Source organism: Thamnophis sirtalis, unplaced genomic scaffold (genome assembly GCF_051295495.1).
Source record: "Thamnophis sirtalis isolate CommonGarterSnake01/CBP01778 unplaced genomic scaffold, rThaSir2_p1.2 scaffold_3, whole genome shotgun sequence".
NCBI classification, from domain to species: Eukaryota; Metazoa; Chordata; class Lepidosauria; order Squamata; family Natricidae; genus Thamnophis; species Thamnophis sirtalis.
This window is the reverse complement of record NW_028261383.1, coordinates 86,735,065-86,758,236: the sequence shown is the minus strand read 5'-3', so window position 1 is coordinate 86,758,236 and position 23,172 is coordinate 86,735,065. Positions and strand designations below refer to the sequence as shown.

The 23,172-nt window shown below is 39.2% G+C and overlaps 1 protein-coding gene across 3 annotated transcripts in view; it reads left to right on the top strand.

Moving 5' to 3' along the window:
* Positions 1-23,172, top strand: part of GRIA1 (glutamate ionotropic receptor AMPA type subunit 1) — a 242,069-nt gene that overhangs the window by 147,267 nt on the left and 71,630 nt on the right. For all 3 annotated transcript variants that reach the window (XM_014071070.2, XM_014071071.2, XM_014071069.2), the window contains exons 6-7: positions 19,257-19,418; positions 22,087-22,254. In XM_014071070.2, the coding sequence (XP_013926545.1) occupies positions 19,257-19,418; positions 22,087-22,254 (330 nt within the window). The remainder of the gene's footprint in view (positions 1-19,256; positions 19,419-22,086; positions 22,255-23,172) is intronic.

The window sequence follows — 23,172 nt, the reverse complement described above, 5'->3', positions numbered from 1 at the left end:
TTTTATTATGTTTATTTTGTAAGCCCTTTCAAAGGAAACCTTTTTCTTTGAGTTTCAAAAATAAGACAGAGACATACTTGTGCTTATCTGTTGCAGCATAAAAAGATTTTTTTCTTGTTTACCTTTAAACTGCCACTTTTAAAAACAAGATAGTTCATTTTTTTTCTCTCTTTTGTCCTATTTCATATTCCATTCTTTTATGACTTTAGCTTTGAGCTAGCTTAACATCAACTGTTTTTTCACACTTTGAAGTATTTCCTCATTCATATACATTTCTTTCTTTTTTTACTCATTTACATTATATAAACAGAATATGTTAACAATGCTGTCGTTTACTGCCTAACCAGCTTCTTGTCTGTATTTTAGGTTTTTTTATAAGTTTGTATAAAGAAATGTGTGACATTGTTTGTGACTTTCTCAGAAAGATTCTAGGTTTATTATCTTTATAATTAGACATTAAGGATACATGGAATAATAATTAGGTGAAGATTACTAGGTCATAAGAATATTAAGCAAAAGCATAAGAGTTCTGACACATGAGAAACTGAATTCTAAATTTCCCTGATAGCCATGTAACTCCCTTTTTTCTCTCAAATAACAAAACTGTGTTTATTAATTTCAACTTTCAACTATTCCTGGCTATATAAATCTTGGATAGAACAAAAGAGGATAAGGAATATGTTTTCCGGCAGAGAAGTTATGATTTCATATTATTTCATAATTAATATTATGAACTTTTTATGTCTACAAAATGAAACTATTGAGTTCAAAGTGCTACTCAAAATGCTCAGTAGGTTTGCATAATATGTATAGCTATTGCTTCTTAATTCAGCAATTCTAAACATTTATAAAAGGTAAATCACACTACACACTGTAAAACTTGGGTGTCAAACTCGCGGCATCACGTTGCTGTCACGTCAAGGGTAGGTTTCAAAACTTTTTACAACCTATTCTGTGGGTGTGGCCTATTTTGTGGGCATGGCTTGGCGATGTAACTGGGTGGGCATGGCCAACTTGATGTCACTCACCAGGAGATGTCATGAATTGGGTAAAATGTAATGAAGCTCACTTAACAATGCTCTTGCTTAACAACCAAAATTTTGGGCTCAATTGTAGTCATAAGTCTCTGCCTTCCTCTGCATGGCAGTTTTGTTCTAGTAAATTCCTTCTCCTTTCTGGCAATTTTCCTCTCTGTTAGAGGCACCAAAATAATCCAGACAATGTAAGGTTTCCTACTGCAGCAGGTGGTTGGACTAGATGACCTCTGAGTAGCCTTCTAGCCCTAAATTCCTGTGCTGTTTTTCTTTCTTTCTTTCTTTCTTTCTTTCTTTCTTCTCTCTCTCTCTCTCTCTCTCTCTCTCTCTCTCTCTCTCTCTCTCTCTCTCTCTCTCTCTCTCTCTCTCTCTCTCCCTTCCCTCTGCGGGAAGCAATCCCCCCCCCACAAAATAACTGCTGAATGTCACTTTGAAAACCTGAGCAGCTTTTCAATTTAAAGCAGGACTCCAAAGTTTGCAGCTTTAAGACTTGTGGACTTCAGCTCTCAGAATTCCACAGCCAGGCATGCTCAGTTCAGATTTAAAGCGAGAGCATTTGTTTATCTCCTTCCTTCTTCCCTCCCTCTGAACTGGCAGGGGAAAAACTTTTTTTAAAAAAAGCTTCTGATGGGAGAACAGGTTCGGGGGCGTGGCCAAGCCACCATTTTTACTACCAGTCCTATCCGGCACACCAGATTTTCACTACCTCTTCTGGAATACCGGACTGTATAGGGAGGAACCCACCTCTGTGTCATGTGACATATCACATAATATTTTCCTCCTTTATGGGGCTGGGGTGGGGTGGCTGCACATTACGCATCCGGCCTTTGGGCCGCCAACTTCTTATAATGGCTGCCCTGTTTCTTGTTAGTCTTCAGCTAGTCTTATATTTCTCCCCTTTAAACAAATTTTGAATAGGCAAAGGTTAACTAAATTTATTATTTATTTATGTATTCATGTATGTATGTATGTATATACATACATACATACATACGTGTGTGTGTGTGTGTGTGTGTGTGTGTGTGTGTAGTATTTGTGCTGATAAATAAATAAAGGGAGACTAGTATAGATCTATTTCAAGCTATTTAGCTCTCATCAGCTAGCCATACCCTTACTGGGATTCGAACCTGGGCTGTATTGCATATTAGGCAGATGTTTTAACCACTAAGCCACAGGCTCTGATCCATTAGCCGTTATATATATATATATCATCAATCATCTATCTATCTATCTAGTTTATATAGATGCCAATTTCCCCCAAAAGAAATTTGGTGCAAAGTAAATCAAACAGCCAAGATGCTTTCACTCAGTGTAAAATGTAATATCCTTTTGAATATCTCCTAACTCCAAGGGATACTTTATAGGAATCTAGTGTGCATTGTTGGATCTAACAATTAAGTAAAATCTGCCAATTGTGAGATTTAACAATCTAGCATTAAGTATCTAACAATGCATTATGGGATCTATTTATTGCTATTGTATTCTTGAGAATCATTTGGATGTATCCTTAAACTTCATATAGAATATTATTCTGTGACTAAAGATATGACAAGCTGGGAAGTTCAATGGCTTTGTGCTCTTCAGGGTTTTTTTTCTACTTCTCTGTGTCTATCTTGTTCATGTAGCTTTTGTGGGATAGTGATGGCAGAAATATTTCCTACTATACTCAGAACTGATATCAAAGTAATTCTCTGGAAGATAATGAAGACACTACAGGAAAGTCTGTTGGAACAAGACTTGGGCAGAACATTGCCTTTCTTCTAAATGCCCCCATTACTGTTTTGATAGAGAATTGAAGGAGACATTTTATATGCTGGTCAGAAAATCAAATTTAATGAAAATATTGGCTCCCTCTAACATTTTTACTCATTGAAATCTTACACTGCATCCCCGACAAATGGAGTCTAACATGATCAGGAATTCTTTATATTCTATCCAACCATATCTGGATAATAACTATCGCAACGTTAATTTATACAATAATTTCATTTTATAAAAGGATGGAGAAGGATAACAAGGTTATGTTCATGTTTCAAATTTCATTTTCGAAATCCAAAAGGGATTGTCTCTGTTGATTGTCAGTCAGTACCAAGAAATCTTGGTTCAGCCTAATGAATAAGCATTAGTTTTCTAAGATTGCCCTTGTCCCCAAAGATCTACTATACATTTGGAACGGCTTCATTGGAGCATAAACAACTTTAGTTTGTGTTTTATTTCTTGCATAGAAATACCTTTTTATTGGTCTTGCTTGTTTCTTTCATTTTCTCCTTATTTGATTGGTTAATATGACAACAAATCTGAGCTCTTCCAAATGTACCTGTAGTTATTAGAATTTAACAACTTGACATTGGCATATAACTGATAAAAATATTTATTTTGTTACATACACATTCATTCATTCATTTTGCTGCAAATGGAAAACATTTCCATCCCTCAGTAGCATGAAATGGAAAAGAAACAGAGAAAAGCAAGACAGCAGAAAGGGAAGCCATAAGATAAAATATGGGTGGATCAAAAGACAGGGAAACATGTATATTGATAACCAGCAACATTTCAGTATTGTTCAGTGGCTAAAAATTTAAAAAAATTATGATTTGATCATGCTACAAAGATAGATTACAGAGAGGCATATCAAGCGCATCCTTTGCTTTTGACAGAATAGAATGAGGAAACTATTTGATAAACTAGAATGACAAATAAATTAGTAAACCTTGTTAGATTTAGATGCCGGTGATCTGCTGTGATGTTAGTAGATAAAGACAACCTCCCCAAATTGTTTCACTTTGTTGGAGAATAGGATAACTGCATCACCCTTTCTAATATTCAAAAGCTGGATTAAAAGTTGATTCCTACTCAACATGCACAATAACATCCATCCATCCATCCATCCATCCATCCATTCATTCATTCATTCATTCATTCATTCATTCATTCATTCATTCATTCATTCTGTCAACTGAGTCTGACCATAAAATTGTTAAGAAATAAGACTTGATACAATATATAGTACAAACCTCCCAAACAGAAGAAAGCAGCAATTCGACATTCGATCCCTATTAAACATTAGATGATACTTTTTCAGGAGACACAGTAAATCTTCTATTATAAGCTCTTGAAAGAAGCAAGAGCTTCTTGTTCCTCTGGAAAGTTAACATGATCCTTCATAATACCTGAGGGCAATGGAGGGGGAGGTTAAAGATGCAAAGCACAACTTTCTTTTGAGAAGGGGATAATTGGGGTGACTCAGGAAGTAAAAGCTAAGTACTGTAGCTTTTTCTTGAGGAGTTTGCTTCAGACTTTTGCCTAAAGATAGACCAGCCTGATGACAAAAGCACAGGATAATTATCATACAAAGCTAACTAAATCTCCTAGGAACAGGTTAGGGAAGTTCCTCTAAAAAACCTTAGAAAGTTCCCAGAAGCCATTGGCAATTTCTGGGAGTTTTAGTGGATGAGGACTGCATGGGCTCTATGGATTCCCTTTAGTCTCATTATTCTTCTTGTTTCAAAAGATTAATCACATCGATTTTTTTCCAGGCAAGGATCAGATACATATCCAATATTATGGTGGGGAGGGAAACATGCTACAGGTAACTAAGGAGTGCCGGGGGGAAAATCTGGCACTATAGAAGAGAACTCTCTTCTTTACACAAATGAACGAAAACTATGTAATTTGATGCTGGGCCTTGGGGAAGTGGGAGGCGTGAAATGGAGGAGAAAAAACCAGTGATGTTAAGGATAAGTGCTGAGGGGATTATTCTGCCTTAAGAAAAACAATGTAAACGTGCTGGTATTTTATAGTGTGATGTGCAGAAACAGTTATAAAACATTGTCATAGGACAATCATAGGATTGTACTAGGAGTTATTCACAGTGAAAACAAGAGCATGGGGCCTGTTCATTGAAGTCTAGAGTTGAGATCCAAGTTGGGCAACAGGAGCATCACTTCCCAGTTTATTGATAACCAGAGCTGTGGGCAAAGGTAAGTTACTAGAGCTACACGTATCAGATACAGAGAAATATTTCATAGATTTTTACCTACCAGTGTAGCTACAGATGTAAATAGATGCTTCACAAGAATGGAAATATTTTTTGTATTATCTTAAATATAGCCTACCCTGAAGGTGATCCATATCTGAGTGATGTTGGATGAGTTTTTGCCAGGTTTTTTTTGGGGGGGGAGAAGACGGTGTAATTGGGCTATCTAATCTTAAACTTCTGTTTCATATGCCTAACATTAGGAACTTTGATAAACAATTATTAGCTGTAGATCCATCTGAAGATGCTTCTGCATAGAATCAGCATTTTCTGTGCTGTCTCAGCCATAACAAGAAGATGATGGTAAATCTTTTCCAAAAAAGGCCATCTTGAGAAAATTGCAGGAATTTATCTAGGCACTTGCCAGGATCAAAAACTGACTTTGAGGTACTCCAAAAAACTGATCTATGCTTCATTTATGGTATCCTGCAAACCGAATGACTATGATTTTCTAACCCAATATCTGAAGAAAGCATGTCGGTGCTTTCTATCTGTATAACAATGATTTTCTCCCTATGCCACAATGATTGCAAGCAAAAAAAAAATTTTGGATTTTAAAACATGCTTAACATTCAAACTTCATATGCTCAACTTCAATGTTATTGGGTGTGATCTAGCCATTACGTTTGTAATGTTTATAGTTTTACTTTATTTTAACACTGTTCACTGTCCAGACTCATTGATGTAGGCAGCCATATGCAAGGAAGGAAGGGGAAGGGAAGGGAAGGGAAGGGAAGGGAAGGAAAGGAAAGGAAAGGAAAGGAAAGGAAAGGAAAGGAAAGGAAAGGAAAGGAAAGGAAAGGAAAGGAAAGGAAAGGAAAGGAAAGGAAGGTATTCTAAATTCAGCAGATTATTATAAGAAAAATCATGTGTTCACACATAATATATGTGCCATATTTTGATCCTGTTTAAAACATGGGTCTCAGTGTAGCTGCAAATTTCCTAATAGTAGAATAATTCTTTTCAATATCATCACAAAAATATCAAGACATAGCCAGGAATGTTTAAGCCAAGAGAAGGTGCTTCTGACTGATCTATAGGTACCTCTTGCTTGACTGCCTTCATGTATCTTAGATATCAGACAGCTTGATCTGGAGATGGCAGAAACTGAACCATGAGCTTATTTACAGAAAAAAATATGTTTTGCCTCTAGATTGTAGCTGCAAGTCCACAGCTTAACATTATTGTATTCCCATAATGTGAATAAGGGTGAAATAATCCAATGTGGGCAAATGCTAGCATCTACTTTATGCTATAACACCACTTGTTATTGTTCAATTTATCATTTTCCATGGCACTCCAAAAGACTATTATTACTGTCTCTACTTCAAAAACATTAATTTACAAACTATAGAAATATTGTACAAACCCGGAATAATGTTGCCCATCATTTTCATACCAGAACTGATTATTTGATGTGGAGGATTCTTGAGATAAAGTATATGAACTGAGGGATTCTTGCTTCTCTCTGTGCTTGGCTGTTTTCTTGAACACGTTTCATTAGACAAACTAGGTAACATCATCAGTGCACTGATGATCAGTGCTCTGATGATCATCATCATGAACATTGATGATGTTACCTAGTTTGTCTAATGAAACATCTGCAAGAAAACAAGCAAGCTCAGAGAGCACCAAAGACCCTTCATTTCAACCTTAAGCTACAAATCTTGTCCTTTACTGACTACAGACTACAGTTCATGAATTTTAGTGCATGTGGAAAGAAAGATCTTTAAACATAAGCATTTCAGTGGGGTTAAATAAAAGGCCAACTATAAAACAGTAGTTTTGCAAATTACAGATGTTATGAAGCTGCATTTCACTTACATTTCATGAAGAAAACCAATATTGATCAAATGGATTGATACTGAAAATACAGTGGGAAGATTGGCTGGGCAGCTTGCTATAATGAAATATAATTTTTTCCCCTCTCCATGACTTACTGATTTGAGAAAATGTTTCAAACAAAAAGCAGCATCAAACTAAATCTGTGTTACCACTTACATTCAATTAATGCTTTTAGCATTTTGTACCTGGGCCTGAAATTAATATTATCAACAGAACAATACTTTGAAAAGATGATATGATACAGGCTAGAACCACCTTGTATTTTTCTATTTAAAAAAAACTTCAATTCTGAAAATTAATTAGTACGAAGACTAATATGTTTGTGCACTATACTTATACTAAAATGTCACTTCATAATATAATATTACTATTATTTATTGGACAGTATATGTTATGTTATGCTATTATTATATTACAGACCATAATATATATTGTTCTACTGAAAATTGATAATTTGTTAGCTCAAATTATTGAAAAAATTATAAATATATTAAGGACTTCTACCAACTGCATGGCAACAACAGAACCAGTGTACCTGCTGTAGAAAAAGTTCTTACATATGATGGACTGTATTGCAGAAAGGGATAAAATAAGAGAAACCAGGCTGTCTTTTCCACATGGTTTTGAGACACTATATGGAAAGATCCAACAGAATCAGTTTTTTTTTTATTCTGGACTGTTCTAGATCACCATTAGAAGTCATTTCTGTTGATTCCCCAGAAATAAGAAATGCAAAAATTCCCACTGAGGAACAAATAGACCCTCAAAAATGGAACATGGCTATTATCTCACATTTCTTATTCCTAATTTAAATGCTAAATGCAGCAAGATTCCAAAGAAACTGTAATTGATCCAAAATACAGTCAATTGCCAAAAAAGCAATTTGAATCTAGCCAAGAATGGATAATTCATTCTTGATCATTTATCATCCTGCAATAATACTTTATATTATTGAGTAAGGAGGAAACTATTGCTCTATTTTTCAGCATTTATTCTGTTTCTTAGTTCTTCATTTTTAGATACACTAGTATATTACAAATTCAAGGGACCTTTTAGTATACTTTTATATCTATCTATCCACGTACCTACCTACCTACCTACCTACCTACTTACCTATCTATCTATTTATTTATCTAATCCATGAAATTCATCTGAACTACTTAAAAGAAACTGTTTTTTTATCATTTTTAAGTTTCATCATAGCATTTCCCTCTCTCCCACATAGTGTGAATATTGGTTTAGCTTACAAGATATGATTTGAATCAGCTCATTTTGGTGAAATAATGCAAGGACACATGCCTCATCTAATCTGGCATTATTAGGCTGAAGGTACATGTGAGAAGAATAATGGTAGTGAGCAATGGAAAAGAAGAGGAAAATAAAGGAGAAAATTAGATGATAACTTGTGAGATGAGGAAAAAGAAAAAGGAATCACTAGATTTTAAAACATATGAACTACAAAAAAAAATGAAGAAGCAACAGAAAAATCCTTTCCCAATCTCTAACATAGAAGAACAGCAGCAATTTAAAGGACTGATGTTTAGCGTTTCCTGCATTGCAACTTTCAGCTTGTCTCCCGCATGTGAGCTGGCTGGAGTTGAAGCCTGTTTAAGAAACCTGTTTCCAAATTGGACTGTAAGGCAGAATTAGAGAAATGGCAAAAGCAGGCCTGTTTGGTGAAGGATAATAACAATAAGTACTTTTATAAAAGACAAAATCTTTTATGGATTTTTTGTTGTTGTTGAAAATGGGGAAAAAGTACAATGGTCATTCTTGGATTTGCTGATTGAAAAAAAGGATTGAATATGAGTCAGAAGAGATATTTGCAATATAATCTTAAAGGAGAAGAGATAATAAGCTTGTTTGTAGTTACTGCCAAAAAAATGGGAAGTAATTTCTTCAATTATCTTTTTTCTTTTAAAAAAATCTCTAACTGCATTACTTTTTACAGCTCTTCCTTTATCTTTCTTTTTTTCTAACTTTTCTTTGTTATTTCTTGTTTATCTTTTATCTATGTAAAATGAGAGTCCCCTTGTAGAGGAGATGAGCAAAAATATGAGACAGAAACCAGGGACAAAAGTTGTTTTACAACTGGTAAGGAATACAGATAGACATACACAGTAATCTAGCATCATTGCGTCCTGCAGGGTACATAGAAAAGTATGGATGTCAGGCAAGTTCATTGTATTCCAAGAATTTGATCCTGCATCCCATTTTGACCAGTGACAATTATAAACAGACTCATAATCAATAGCATTGTGTCCTGGTTTATAAAGACATACTATTTGTGGATCAAAAGTCATTCAACTGTGTAATAAAGGTTACAACCCCAGGAGGATATACTGTATGTCATGAAAGAACAGTTGTGACGAGTATACAAAAAAGACAATGCAACAATGAAGGGAACGGCAGCTACATACATTGAGTGCTACCAACTAAGCAGCCAAGCAAAGGCAGAGTCACACTTGGTATCTGTGCGTAGGAAGCACACAGAATACATTTCCCCCTTAACAGAAAAGCAAGCACTGATTGCTTTCCTTTCTGTGGACAGGTGATTTCATAACTGGGGGGGGGTGAACAGTTTTACAGTGTCTTCTTCCTGTCACATGGACTGGAATTTGAAACTTAGCAGGATTCTTGTCAATTTTATCAACTCGAAAATGTTCCAGTTTCTGTTCTTCTGCTAAACCTATCTTGGGGAAAAATATAGGGATGCTTTTAATAACTTAGGTTAGAAGAGAAAACCTGGCAGAATGATTATCGACTCATCCAATTATTTTTTTTAAAGGAATCCCTAGGCTTATATCATTGCCAAACCTGGTTTTCAAAAAAATGATCCAGTTTTGGCTGGCAAACTCAATACAAAGCAGCAGGACCAACCAAGTGACATGACAGCATCTGTGTAGTTTGGAATGAAGTCCATCAGGTGGATCAGCAGATGGTCTACACTGAAGATGATGCCATTTCCAAGTAGTAGGCAGCCCATCCATGCAGAAGCAGAATATGTGGAGCATCCTTATACATGCTCCAGTTCAGTACTTACTTGTTCAGGGCCGTCCAAATGACAAAGTGTATGTAGAAGCTCCCTGGCATCTTTCCTGGTATTTGAAGGACATGAAGTAGCTGATCTTGAAAAGATATCCATATGTATTTTGTATTTCATTAGTTTGTCAAACATGTACAAGATAGCAAGCATAAATATAAACATGGATATGAACAAAATAATAATGCTATAATTCAGGGCAGGCCATTACCGGGGAAGGAGGGTTACCGGGGAAGGAGAAAAGGTTACCGGGGAAGGAACCCTCCTTCCCCGGCCATGACCGGGGAAGGAGGGTTCGCTACATTACAGAGATCCCTCCTTCCGGCCCTGGGAGTCCCACTCCGAGACCAGATGGCGTAAGTAGTCAGGACCCTGGTCTCAGGCTGTTGTCGCTAAATGCCAGGTCTGTTGTCCATAAAGCTCCTCTCGTCCGGGACTTAATTTTAGACGAGAGGGCAGACCTGGCATGTATTACTGAAACCTGGCTGGGCCCAGAGGGAGGAGTCCCCCTTGTAGAGCTGTGCCCAGAAGGATTTCAGGTGCTGCATCAGCCGAGAGCCCAGGGAAGGGGTGGGGGTGTGGCCGCCGTTATCCGGGAGTCGTTAGTTCCTCGTAGGGTCCCTGCTCCGGAGATTGTCGGGTGTGAGTCTTTGTTGTTAAAGTTGGACCTCAAGGGTCAAGTGGGGTTGCTGCTAACGTACCTGCCTCCCAACAGCGTTGCAGCAGCCCTTCCCTCGCTCCTCGAGTCGGTAGCCGAGCTGGCAGCTGAGTTCCCTAGGTTGATGGTCCTGGGGGACTTTAACTTGCCATCGCTCGGTGAAAACTCTGATGGGGCGCAGGAGTTCATGGCTTCCATGACAGCCATGGGCTTGACCCAAGTAATTCGAGGCCCAACCCACTCAGCGGGACACATGCTTGACCTTGTATTTCTCTCGGAGCAGTGGATTTACGATCTTGGTCTGAGGGGGAGCGACATCATACCCCTGTCGTGGTCAGACCATTGCCTACTGAGGCTCGACTTCCGGAGGCCAAACCCCCACTGCAGGGAGGAGGAACCGACCAGGTGGTTCCGCCCCAGGCGTCTTATGGAACCATCAAGGTTCCAGACAGAGCTTGGGGTTATTCCTGACACTTTCGCCCACAGTCCGGTGGAGACTCTGGCTGCTGCGTGGCACTTGGCAGCGTCAGAGGCCCTCGACCGGATTGCGCCACTGCGGCTCCTCCGAGGCAGCGGATCCCGGAGACCTCCTTGGTTTACCGAGGAGCTCCGGGAGATGAAGCGCCGGAGGAGATGCCTAGAGCACCGTTGGAGGTCCGATAAGTCCGAATCGAACCGAGCAATGGTAACCACCTGCACCAGGGAATATACTAGGGCACTTAGGGCAGCAAAAAGATCGCACATAGCCACCCTGGTCGCATCCGCTGAGTCCCGCCCAGCCGCCCTGTTCAGGATAACCCGCTCCCTACTGAACAAAAGGGAGACGGGGGAACCCCTGCAGGGCAGAGCTGAAGAATATGCCCAATTCTTAGCGGACAAAATTGCTCGGTTTCGGTCGGACTTGGACTCCACACCTGCAGTTCCAGCCGAGGCACAGGGGGATCAAGGAGAACAGCTCTGGGTTGAGTTTCAGGACGTTACCCCCGGGGATGTGGACAAGGCCATGAGAGCTGTAAGTTCCTCCACCTGTGTTCTGGATCCGTGTCCCTCATGGCTGGTTGTTAACTGCAGTGAGGTGACACGAGGCTGGATCCAGGCGGTTGTAACCGCCTCCCTTCGGGAGGGGAACTTCCCCGCCGCACTGAAAGCGGCGGTGGTGAGACCCCTCCTGAAGAAACCATCCTTGGATCCAGCTGTCCTCAACAGTTATCGTCCGGTCTCCAACCTTCCCTTCTTGGGGAAGGTTGTTGAGAAGGTGGTGGCCTTCCAGCTCCAACGGTCCTTGGAGGAAGCAAACTATCTAGACCCCTTCCAGTCAGGCTTCAGACCCGGTTACAGCACAGAAACCGCTTTGGTCGCATTGATGGATGATCTTTGGAGAGCCAGAGATGAAGGACATCCCTCCATCCTGGTCCTCCTTGACCTCTCAGCGGCTTTCGATACCATCGACCATGGTATCCTTCTGCGACGACTGCGGGAGGTGGGAGTGGGAGGCACCGTGCTACGATGGTTCTCCTCCTACCTCTCGGACAGGTCGCAGTCGGTGTTAGTGGGAGGGGAGAGATCGTCCCCAAGGCCCCTAAATTATGGGGTGCCGCAGGGTTCGGTCTTATCCCCCCTACTATTCAACATCTACATGAAACCGCTGGGAGAGATCATCCGCAGGCACGGGATTAGATACCATCAATATGCGGACGATACTCAACTGTATCTGTCCGCCCCGTGCCAAATCAATGAAGCGGTTGACGTGATGGGCCGGGGTCTTGAAGCCGTTATGGACTGGATGAGGGTTAACAAGCTTGTGCTCAACCCAGAAAAGACCGAGTGGCTGTTGTGTTTCCCTCCCAAAGATTTGGCCAATATTCCAACACTCAGGCTGGGGGGTCAAATTCTACACCCCTCAGAGAGGGTCCGCAACTTGGGAGTCCTCCTGGATCCACAGCTGTCATTCGACCACCATTTAACGGCTGTGACCAGGGGGGCATTCGCCCAGGTACGCCTGGTGCGCCAGTTGCGACCCTACCTGAACCGGGAGGCCCTCACAACAGTCACTCGGGCCCTTGTGATCCCTAGGCTGGAATACTGCAATGTGCTCTACATGGGGCTGCCCTTGAGGAGCATCCGGCGACTTCAGCTAGTGCAGAACGCAGCCGCGCGAGTGATTGCGGGTGCACCCCGATTCACCCGCATAACACCTATCCTCCGCGAGCTGCGCTGGCTACCTGTCGATCTCCGGATGCGCTTCAAGGTGCTATTAATCACCCATAAAGCCCTACATGGCAGTGGATCTGGATACTTGAGAGACCGCCTTCTGCCAATTACCTCCCTACGACCTATAAGATCCCATAGATTAGGCCTCCTCCGCATCCCATCGGCCAGCCAGTGTCGGCTGGCAACTACAAGGAGGAGGGCCTTCTCAGCAGTAGCCCCGACCCTTTGGAACGAGCTCCCTGTGGAGATTCGTACCCTCTCCACCGTCCAGGCCTTCCGCATAGCCTTTAAGAACTGGCTCGCCCGTCAGGCCTGGGGATAAGAATCGCTACCCCGCCCGAATGATGAATGGATGTTGCTTACTATTTTATTATATGTTGTTGTCTTAATGTTGTATTCCCCTCTCCCTGGTTTTCTGTGAGCCGCCCTGAGTCCCCTCAGGGAAAAGGGCGGCCTACAAATGCTAATAAAACCAAAACCAAACCAAACCAAAATAAATATATACAAATAAATGGGGACAGTAGGACAGGGATGGTAGGAATGCTGGTGCACTTATGCGTGCTCCCTTTGCGGACCTCTTAGGAATGATAGACAGTTTAAGGTTGAAGCTGTGAGGGTTAGAGGATGTAACAATGGAGTCAGGTAGAGCATTCCAGGAATTGACCACTCTGTTGCTGAAGTTGTATTTTCTGCAATCGAGTTTGGAATGGTTTGTATCCATTGTTTGCCAATGTATTATTGAAGTTGAAGCTGAAGAAGTCATTGACAGTAAGATGTTGTGGCAGACAATATGAGACAGATTACTTGAGCAATGTGCCTTTAGAATACAATGTACTGAACTGAAATGGAATAGATAAACTGACTGCCTCAATGGGCAAAATTGGTGGAATAGATTCCTGTCTTGCAAAGCTCATGTTCACAGATTAGATTTGAGGATCCTGGAGAAAACTGCCAAGGTTCAAGCAGACATTGTAGGAGCCAAGCCTAATTAATTGAGGCAAACACTAAACTTTATTTTTATGACCCTGTAGTCCCTTAACTTGGGATAGAGTCGAGATGACTGTATGAAGCTGAGTGTTTACTTGCCGAATGCCCTTCCTGATGCCTACATTGAGTTTACAGCAGATTTTTTTTTCTTTGAGGCCTTGAACAGAAACAACTACTACTACCTAGAGTTGAAAGCATCATCATCACTAGGCCACCACCACCACCAATTGAGGCAAACACTAATAGATAAAAATATAATAAGTGACATTGTTTAATTTGTTTTATATTCTACCTTGCTAAACATTTTCATGGGCTGCTGTCTGGGGAAAAGAAATGCCCCTGGAACATGTTTTTGCAGTAGTATTTTTTCATCAATTTTTTAAAAAAATATTAGTTTTAGCCTAATTTGACTTTTCTTCTGTTGAAACTATTCTATTATGTGTCTATCTTTAACTTTTAGTATGAGTAGCTTAAATTAAAATTAAATAGTTTCATAAATAGTGAGAGAGTATGGAAATAGATTATAATATTTCAAATTGAAAGATAGAATTCTAACGATGTATGTATTAAATGTATCTTTCCAACCTCACCTGTTCAGCATTCCCCAGGGAATCTGGCTCTGCTCTGCTGAGTTAATGCTACCAGATTGTATTAACTGCTTGCTTTTTGTTTTTAAATTAAATGGCCCACTTTTCAAGCTGTAGGGGAGTTGTAATGCTAATGGGAATATATTTGCAATTGCTATTGCTTAGTTTTGCCACCTAGCTGGTTTTATGACCGGTTTATTTTTTTTAAGCTAGCTTGCATGTTATCCAGTGGGCAGTTTCACATTTTTTTATTCCAATTTATAGCCCATTCTATCCCTTGGGCTCCAGTTGATTAGGAATCATATTAGCAAAAAGAGAAAAAAATCCTTACCTTTAAGGCAAACAATTAATAGACCTAGAAAAAAAAGAGGTCAAAGAAAACAAATCAGAAAACATTTAATCATGCTATTTATAAATAGACTATCCTAGAATTTAAGAAGCTGTCCTTTTACACTCACTCTTCTTTGTACCTGTTATTTGCTATTTTTCTCCTGTACACAGCAGTGAATTCTCACTCACGTCTTGGGAAAAAGGATGGGAGTAGTTCAATTTCTAATCTAGGCTATAATGTAAAAAAAGAATTCTATTCACATTTAACAAATCAGAATGACCTGCATGCTCCTGAACATATTTGAATTACATATGAGTTAGCAAACCTGCTAGAAAATCAAAACTAATCATACATTCTTCTTAGGTCTAAGTTGGGCATAGTTTAGTTTAACTCATGGTTTATAAATGAGTCATAATGTAGAAGCTGTCAAAACTTACCTTCTTTTAAAACATTTTTTGGGTTGGCATTGGCTATAGTTTACTAACTTCTGGCTTGATTTTTCACTTGTGTGAATGATTTAGCCTCTTGTCAAGTATAGTTGACTTGTGTATGAAACTAAAAGTATGACCTGCCAAATTTGTATAGCTTAGGGCTAAACTAGATATGACTTTAAATGAATGCCTTTAACACTCACATTGTTGCAAATAAGGTTGGGATGAAAACTGGAGCACCATTAACACATTTATTTCTTCTCTGAAACTTCATTGGTGCTGACAGGCATTTTATCCTAATGCTACCTTTGAGAAGTGATTGTCTTCAAGGCCACAACAGGAAAAGGAACAACTTCATATTTCCCACCTTCTATTTATTATTATCTGCTGTCTATTTTCTACCTCTATGCTGTTCTCTAAATGCGCTATTCTCCCAATGGATGCTGCATTCTAAAAGGAAAAAGTCAATTATCTTATGTCTTATCTAGATTAACTATAAATTGAAAGGTTAAAACACATCAATTGGTACTTGGGAATTCTGGAAATTGAAGTCCACAGATCTTAAAGTTGCCAGGTTGGAAAAACTGGTCTAGATTATATTTGCAGCCTTTTCCAATTGAATGATGTCATGAATGGCTACTTTTTATCATGGCTTTATACCCTAATTGATATAGTTTGTGGTGCCATCTGAGATTCCGTCCTTCGACCATTATGATTTTTTTTTATTCTGGGACATTTATCTATCGAGCTCTGAATCTATTGTAATCCATCCATTAAAAAAAGAAAAAAGAAAATTGCACAAACAAATCAGTAATCTAGGATGGGAGCTAAAAGCTCAGTGTTGCAATGGTTCCAGTTCCATATGGGAAGCAGTGAGGATGGAGTTTTTCAGTGGCCCTTAACTAGGGAAGATTTTCATGCCTTTTCTCTTTCTGTGGACTGAGATATCTTTTACATGATGATTGTCCAATCTGCAGCTTTTGTCTCCCAAGGTCATTTCCATACCACCCCAATACATACATACTGTACTTCTTCCTTGAATCATGTCTGAAAATTCAGAAAGTCCACTTAGTCTAAAATATTGTGGCTAGATTGATATCAGGACTGATTATAGTGAACAAAGTTTTCTGCTTCTGAAAACAATTCCATGAGTCATTTTTATATTTCCAAAAGTAAGTTCAAGGTGCTGATATTTATCTTTACAGTCTTACAATATTTATGATCTGAATATTTGAAATAAAACTTTCTGTTATGGCAATGCAAGCCGTTCAAAAAGTTGGCTTGTGAAATGCCTTGTGAAATCCACTGTTCAGATCTTCAAAGCAGATGGATCATGTTGAAGCCTTCTTTTTATGTTCTTGAATATATAGAGAACCAGGAAATGGCATACAACATATACACAAATTTAGAAAAATTGAGAAAGCCTTGAAGAGATGCCTCAAGACTATAAACAATGGGTTCAGAGGGAAATTTCTAAACCGTTGTCTGTTCCGTTGAGCACACTTTTAATATTCAGATTCCTGGATATGTTGGGATACAGTATAACTGCTATAATCCTGGTTTGCATGACCAAATCTGATTGGGCACTTCAGGGGTTAAAGTTTCAGTTGTGAAACTTTAACCCCTGAAGTTAAACAGTGAACCACTGTATTAGGGAAAGTAAGGTTAATCTGTACCTCAAAATATGATTTTATAAAACTCTTTGTTTCATGATCTATAACTTGAGGAAACATGTCCATTTTTTTATTAGTTGACTGAGGTCAGGAGATATTCCTGAGGGTTGGATATTCCTGTGTAATAATCCATTGGAAGGGTAGACACTTTGTCTATTGAATAATTTCCAGGAATACTTTTTTTTCCACAAAATACTTTTTCTTTTCATTTTCAAGCAGCTGTAATGAAAATGTGTCCTGGCTAATGGGCCTGTTTTCCTTTTCACGTTGAAATTCAAGTCACCATTTCTTTGAGCCAAGGTGGCGCAGTGGTTAAATGCAGCACTGCAGGCTACTGCTAGATCAGCAGGTCAGCGGTTCAAATCTCACCGGCTCAGGGTTGACTCAGCCTTCCATCCTTCCGAGGTGGGTAAAATGAGGACCCAGATTGTTGGGGGCAATATGCTGACTCTCTGTAAACCGCTTAGAGAGGCCTGAAAGGCCTATGAAGCGGTATATAAGTCTACTGCTATTGCTATTGCTATTGCTTTGGCAGTAAATGCTTGAAACATATTTAACTCTACCCTTGTTAAAGGAAAGCATAGATTGGGTTTGAGTTCTGTTCAGAACAGTATAAATAATTCAGAGTGTCCCAAAACTGTGTGCGGCTCCATTAGTTCATGAATCAACAGAAATGTGAATATCTTTTGTACTAAATGCCTGGTATATTTGCTGGTTCCCTCTTCTCTCCTCTTGCCAATTTACTTATGAAGCTAATTACTAAAACCAGGCTTGCTACTCCTCAGGGATGAAAACTGATGTTGTCATTCTGTCTTGGCTCCATTGGCTTTATACACTTGGAACACACTTAAATCCTTGTGGAATGTGGCAAAATAAAAATGCACTATATCGAACAGATGCCTCCACACAGTGAGCCATGTCTCATTTGCTCTATTATTCCTACTTCTCCACAACCCATTTTCTTCCACTGCATCATTTCAAAAGTTGAAAAACCCAAAGCACTGGGTTTAGAATGAGTGATGTGCAGATTGGCCTCAGTCAAATCTAAATCTATTCAAGAATTTTTATTTATTTATTTGGAAAAATTATATTGCTGCCTACTCGCTCACGGCAACTCAGGGCAGAAAACAAGAAATAAAAACACAATATTAAATAAATAAATAAATAAATAAATAAATAAATAAATAAATAAATAAATAAATAAATATAAAATAATCCCTCATCACCACCATACCACCCACTCATACCAGCCATTTAATGGGCTCCTTCCTGCTCTGGGTTCTCCAGGCCCATTGACAGAATCAGATCTTCAGCGCCTTCCAAAAGAGTGTCTGAGTGAATCCCAGTTTAACTTCCAGATGTATGATGCTCCAGAGGGAGGGAGCCACCATGGAGAAGGCCCTTCTTCTGGGTTCCGCTAGATATAGTGTTCCCCATCCCGCCCCCAACAGCCTCCAGGCACTGTGAGAGGATGGTCATGTCATTACTTAACTCACCATAGGCTAAGATATACAGCTGAGTATCATCAGCATATTGATAATGTCTCAGTCCATGGTGATGGATGATCTCACCCAATAGCTTCATGCAAATGTTGAATAAGAACAGAGAGACTACCAACCTTGCGGGACCCTGCAAAGCAGTGGGTGATGGGTGGATCTCTTGTCTCTTATGGTATTAACACAAACTGAGAGCAGCCATAGAGGAAGGAAGTGACCCAGGATAGCACAAAGCCCTCCCCCACTCCCAGCCCCCAAAGTTGCTCCAGAAGGATACCATGGTTGATAGCATTGAAAGCTGTCGAGAGACCAAGCATAATTGGCCTGCTCTCGCATGTTGCAATTGTTTATGTAATTATCCCAATTTATATATGCTTCCCATATAGACCTTGGTGAGTACTTTTGTTAATTTACTTCTTTTTTCCAAACATATTTAGGAAAATTATACTAAATTGTAGAAGATTCTGTTTGGGCAAGTCACATTATTTGGCTTGCGCAAAGAACAAGGGAATATTTTATATTTCTATTTATGGTTAGAGAAATGGGCATTTTCCTTATCCATGTCATTTTCATAGGGATCTCATTCTCTTATTTGCTTCTCACCCTTTTCTTTATTAGTCTGCAATTATTTTGAAAACTTCTTTGGAAATTTATGTATTTAAAATGTGTTAAATTATTTTTAAATTCCACTGTTGTTCCTTAAAAAAAACATTGTAAAAATTATTAATGAGCAAAGAATTTTCCATAGTACTTAAGGTGTAGAACAACTTTTTGAAGGATAACATTTTGGTTTGGGATATTTAGATTATTGCATTTTTCATCAGTATTGGTAAAAATTGTGCTATAAAAGTTTACTGCTTATGTTAATATGTGTTCATTCATCACTTTTGTTGTTGCTGTTGTTGGTTTTTTTTTCCTCCTTAGGGATTTATGGATATTGACCTGGTGAAATTCAAAGAAAGTGGAGCAAATGTGACTGGATTCCAACTGGTGAATTACACAGACACCATCCCAGCCATGATCATGCAACAGTGGAAAAACAATGATGCAAGGGAACAACCTCGGGTGGACTGGAAGAGGCCAAAGGCAAGTGGTACTGAAAACCATTTGTTTGAGGAGGTGTTAATGTCATTTTCTTGTTCCTTGTGTCAGACTAGGGTTTAGGGCCCTTTTTTCCCCATAGCAAATTACAGCGGAATTGGTTTCAGTTAAGTTATAGGCAACACTGTTTTCTTTTGCTAAACTAGAAAGGACTTTCAAAATGAAGAATGCTCATTTTGAAGCACATAAATACTCATACACAAACATGAATCAGTGTGTTAATGTGGTAGTAAGGTTTAACTAGGAGCAGGTTTAAGCAGATCCTTCCTTAGAAATAGAAACCAGCTGGGTCACTGTCTCTTGGAGTTAAACTGGTACTAGACCAACATTGTAGATTATGGTCTCTAACCTTCAGCGGAGATGCTTTCACTCTAGACTGGACTCACTTGCAGACAATAATACACGTAGAACATAAACATACACAACTAGTGGTTGGTCACACAGTCAGCCAGATTTTTAATATTATTATTTGTTGTTGTTGTTGACTGGATTTGATATTTTTATCCACCAAAGAACCTGGGATAGGCAGATGTTAATGTTTGACAGTGTTAAAAGTATAGTCACAAGACGTAAGCTGTTCCAAGTAAAGCTGCCTTCTGCAATTGACTGATGCCAATGGAGTTCAAGTGGTGTTCCATATGTTTTTGTGTTTCACCCAAGGGACCTATCACTATTTATTAATATAATTATTTATATTATATTATATTATATTATATATTTATTTTATTTGTGTTTATATTGTGTCTAAGTAAAACTATGTAGAATAGGTATTTCAGTCCGTAGGACCTCGAAATGTATGCAAATAAAATTAATAAATTACTTATTTATTATTCAATTTACTGTACGTTCCCCTCCTCTCACCAAAGGCAACAACAAACAGTTGTTTGATCAAGCAGTACAACAAAATGCAAAAGGATATAGCAATGCGTTCCTCCTTAATAATGGCGTAAGATTGCATGAACATTAGCATGTCCGTAACTATCCCCGCTTAGTTTCTCCAGATATGCTTAACTTACAGACTATCCAGACAGAATGCCCATATACTGTTGGGGATATCATACTCTTGGGGAATTCTGACAGTCAAAGTGCACCACATCTATGGGAAATTAAGGAAAATTATCTGCAACTGTTTCCCTAACATTCAGTGTTAGTGCTCAGAGAGAGAGAATATATCCTAGTTCTTTTGGGTTGTTCGGAAGCAATATTGCATGTAAGTAAGATTTCAGTCTTTAAGTAACTTACATGTATTAATAAGCATTAGGATAACTAAAGGAAATTTTGTGCCTTGTTCTTCTGTTTGGGGGACTCTATAACAAATCATCTAATTAGTGGGGTGCTGAATGATTGCTTTGCACTGAATTGAATAAATATATGGTGCTATGGAATCTTTTGAACAAATAATTTTTAAACCAGAGTTCATCCTCAGAACTTTGTGTAGATGTGATAGAAAGATACATACTCTGTTGCTTACCTTCTCATAGATCCTTCATTGTGAAAAACTAAGTTCTTTTTCTCACCTTACTGCGACAATGTTTTAAAGATTGGTAAGTTGTATAGTAGACTGAATATCGTAGGGAAAGAGGGAGAGGGAGGGAGGGAAATTTTCTGGAGCTTTCGTATTAAGGCAAACTATTTTTTGTTTTGTTTTAACCTACACAACCAGAAACTCACTTTGTCATGATGCAAATCTTGAACAGTTAAAGACAGAGTCCAAGGCTTTAACTTCCTATGTATAATTTTCTAAAGCCTGCAGCAGCAAATCCTACAAATATTATAATGCATTGGATCCAGTTTTATCCTGTAGCCACTTAAATTATACCTACTGAAATCAAGTTGTCATTATTATTCTGAATATCTTGTATTTTCATCAAACAAAAATGACTCTCAAGGTAGAACAGATTAATTAAAACTCGGCTGAAAGCAAAATTAGCATAATAAGTAGGTTGTGCTTTGGAGTGTACAGGAGTGCAAACTACTTAAAGCAGCTGCAGCTTTTCCCAGGAAATTATAATTTTCACAAATATTATTAGGCATAAAAATGTACCTACAGAAGAACATGCAAGTCACCATTCAGCTACATTTAGCAAAATTCTATATGGCTTTTCATGGCTTGTCAATTCCAGCCAAATTGGTATTTTAACTCAGATTTCAAGAGATTACATGATATAGTGGCTAAGGTGCTGGATTTTGAGCTGGGAAGCTCTAATCTTCTAGACATAGAAGACAGCTGGATGGCCTTGGGCCAGGGATTCCCTCTCAGCCCAAATCAGTGTCAGGCTCCTGTGATAAACTGGTTGAAAATTAAAACTCCTTCTTGTCTGGTGCACTGACAGCTTGGCTTTGAGAATTGCAGCAAACCATGCAAAATAAGTGGTTCCTACAAGTGCTAGGATAAATGCTATGAATAGCAATCACAACTTCAGTTCAAAAAACCTACAAAATAATGCTGCTCTTTATTTGTGAAGCACCCAGTATTACTTAACATAATTATTTTTTATGACACATTAAGTCAACATTGATATTAACCAAATAGAGTTTGGGGTGGCTGAATCCTGGAAATTGAAGATTTCCTGGTTCCTGTTTTGGGAGAAGGAACAAGCATTTCCCAAATCAAGCCTAATAGCCAACATGCTTATTTTAATCTATTTTCTAGTACACATCTGCTCTTACGTATGATGGGGTTCGGGTAATGGCAGAAGCCTTTCAGAGTCTCAGAAAACAACGGATCGATATTTCCCGTCGTGGGAATGCTGGGGATTGCCTGGCAAATCCAGCTGTTCCTTGGGGACAAGGGATTGACATCCAGAGAGCTCTACAACAGGTTAGAAAATAAAACAAAATTTAACCTTGGGCAGATTATAATATTGTTAGAATATCTGAATTGCTATTCATTATTCATTAGTTCATGGACTGTAACTCTGTATCATGTTATATTATAAACAAGGATGATCACTGAATATTTATACTGAAATTGAATTTCTAAAGTAGTCTTGAAAAATCACCTTTTATTTAAGACTGCAATGTGCTCTACATGGGGCAGTCCTTGAAGAGCATTCCGAGACTTCAGCTTGTCCAGAATGCAGCCGCGCGAGCGATTGTGGGTGCACCTCGGTACACCCACGTTACACCTATCCTCCGCGAGCTGCACTGCCTATAGGTCTTCGGATACGCTTCAAGGTGCTAGTCGTCACTTATAAAGCCCTTCATGCTATTGGACCTGGGTACTTGAGAGACCGCCTGCTGCCAATTACCTCCAACAGACCAATTAGATCCCACAGATTAGGCCTCCTCCGAATTCCATCCACTGGCCAATGCCGACTGGCGACCACCCGGAGGAGGGCCTTCTCTGTGGCTGCTCCGGCCCTCTAGAACGAGCTCCGCATGGAGATTCGGACCCTCACCACCCTCCAGGCTTTCCACAAAGCCCTTAAAACCTGGCTGTTCCGACAGCCCTGGGGCTGATGAGTTCCTGTCCCCGCTCGAATGGTGTGGCTGTTGAGTGCTTTTAAATTGTGGTATTGTTTTGTCCTGTCTTTTTTTTTTCATTTGTATCCCTCCCCCCACTAACTTGGGTTGTGAGCCACCCTGAGTCCCTTCTGGGAATAGGGCGGCATAGAAATATAATAAATTCAATTCAAATTCAATTCAATTCAAGAAAAGAAATCTGTCTGTGAACATTTGGGGAGGGGATGCATTTTCCTTCTATGTATGGATCCTAAATTCATCAAGCTTGAATTAA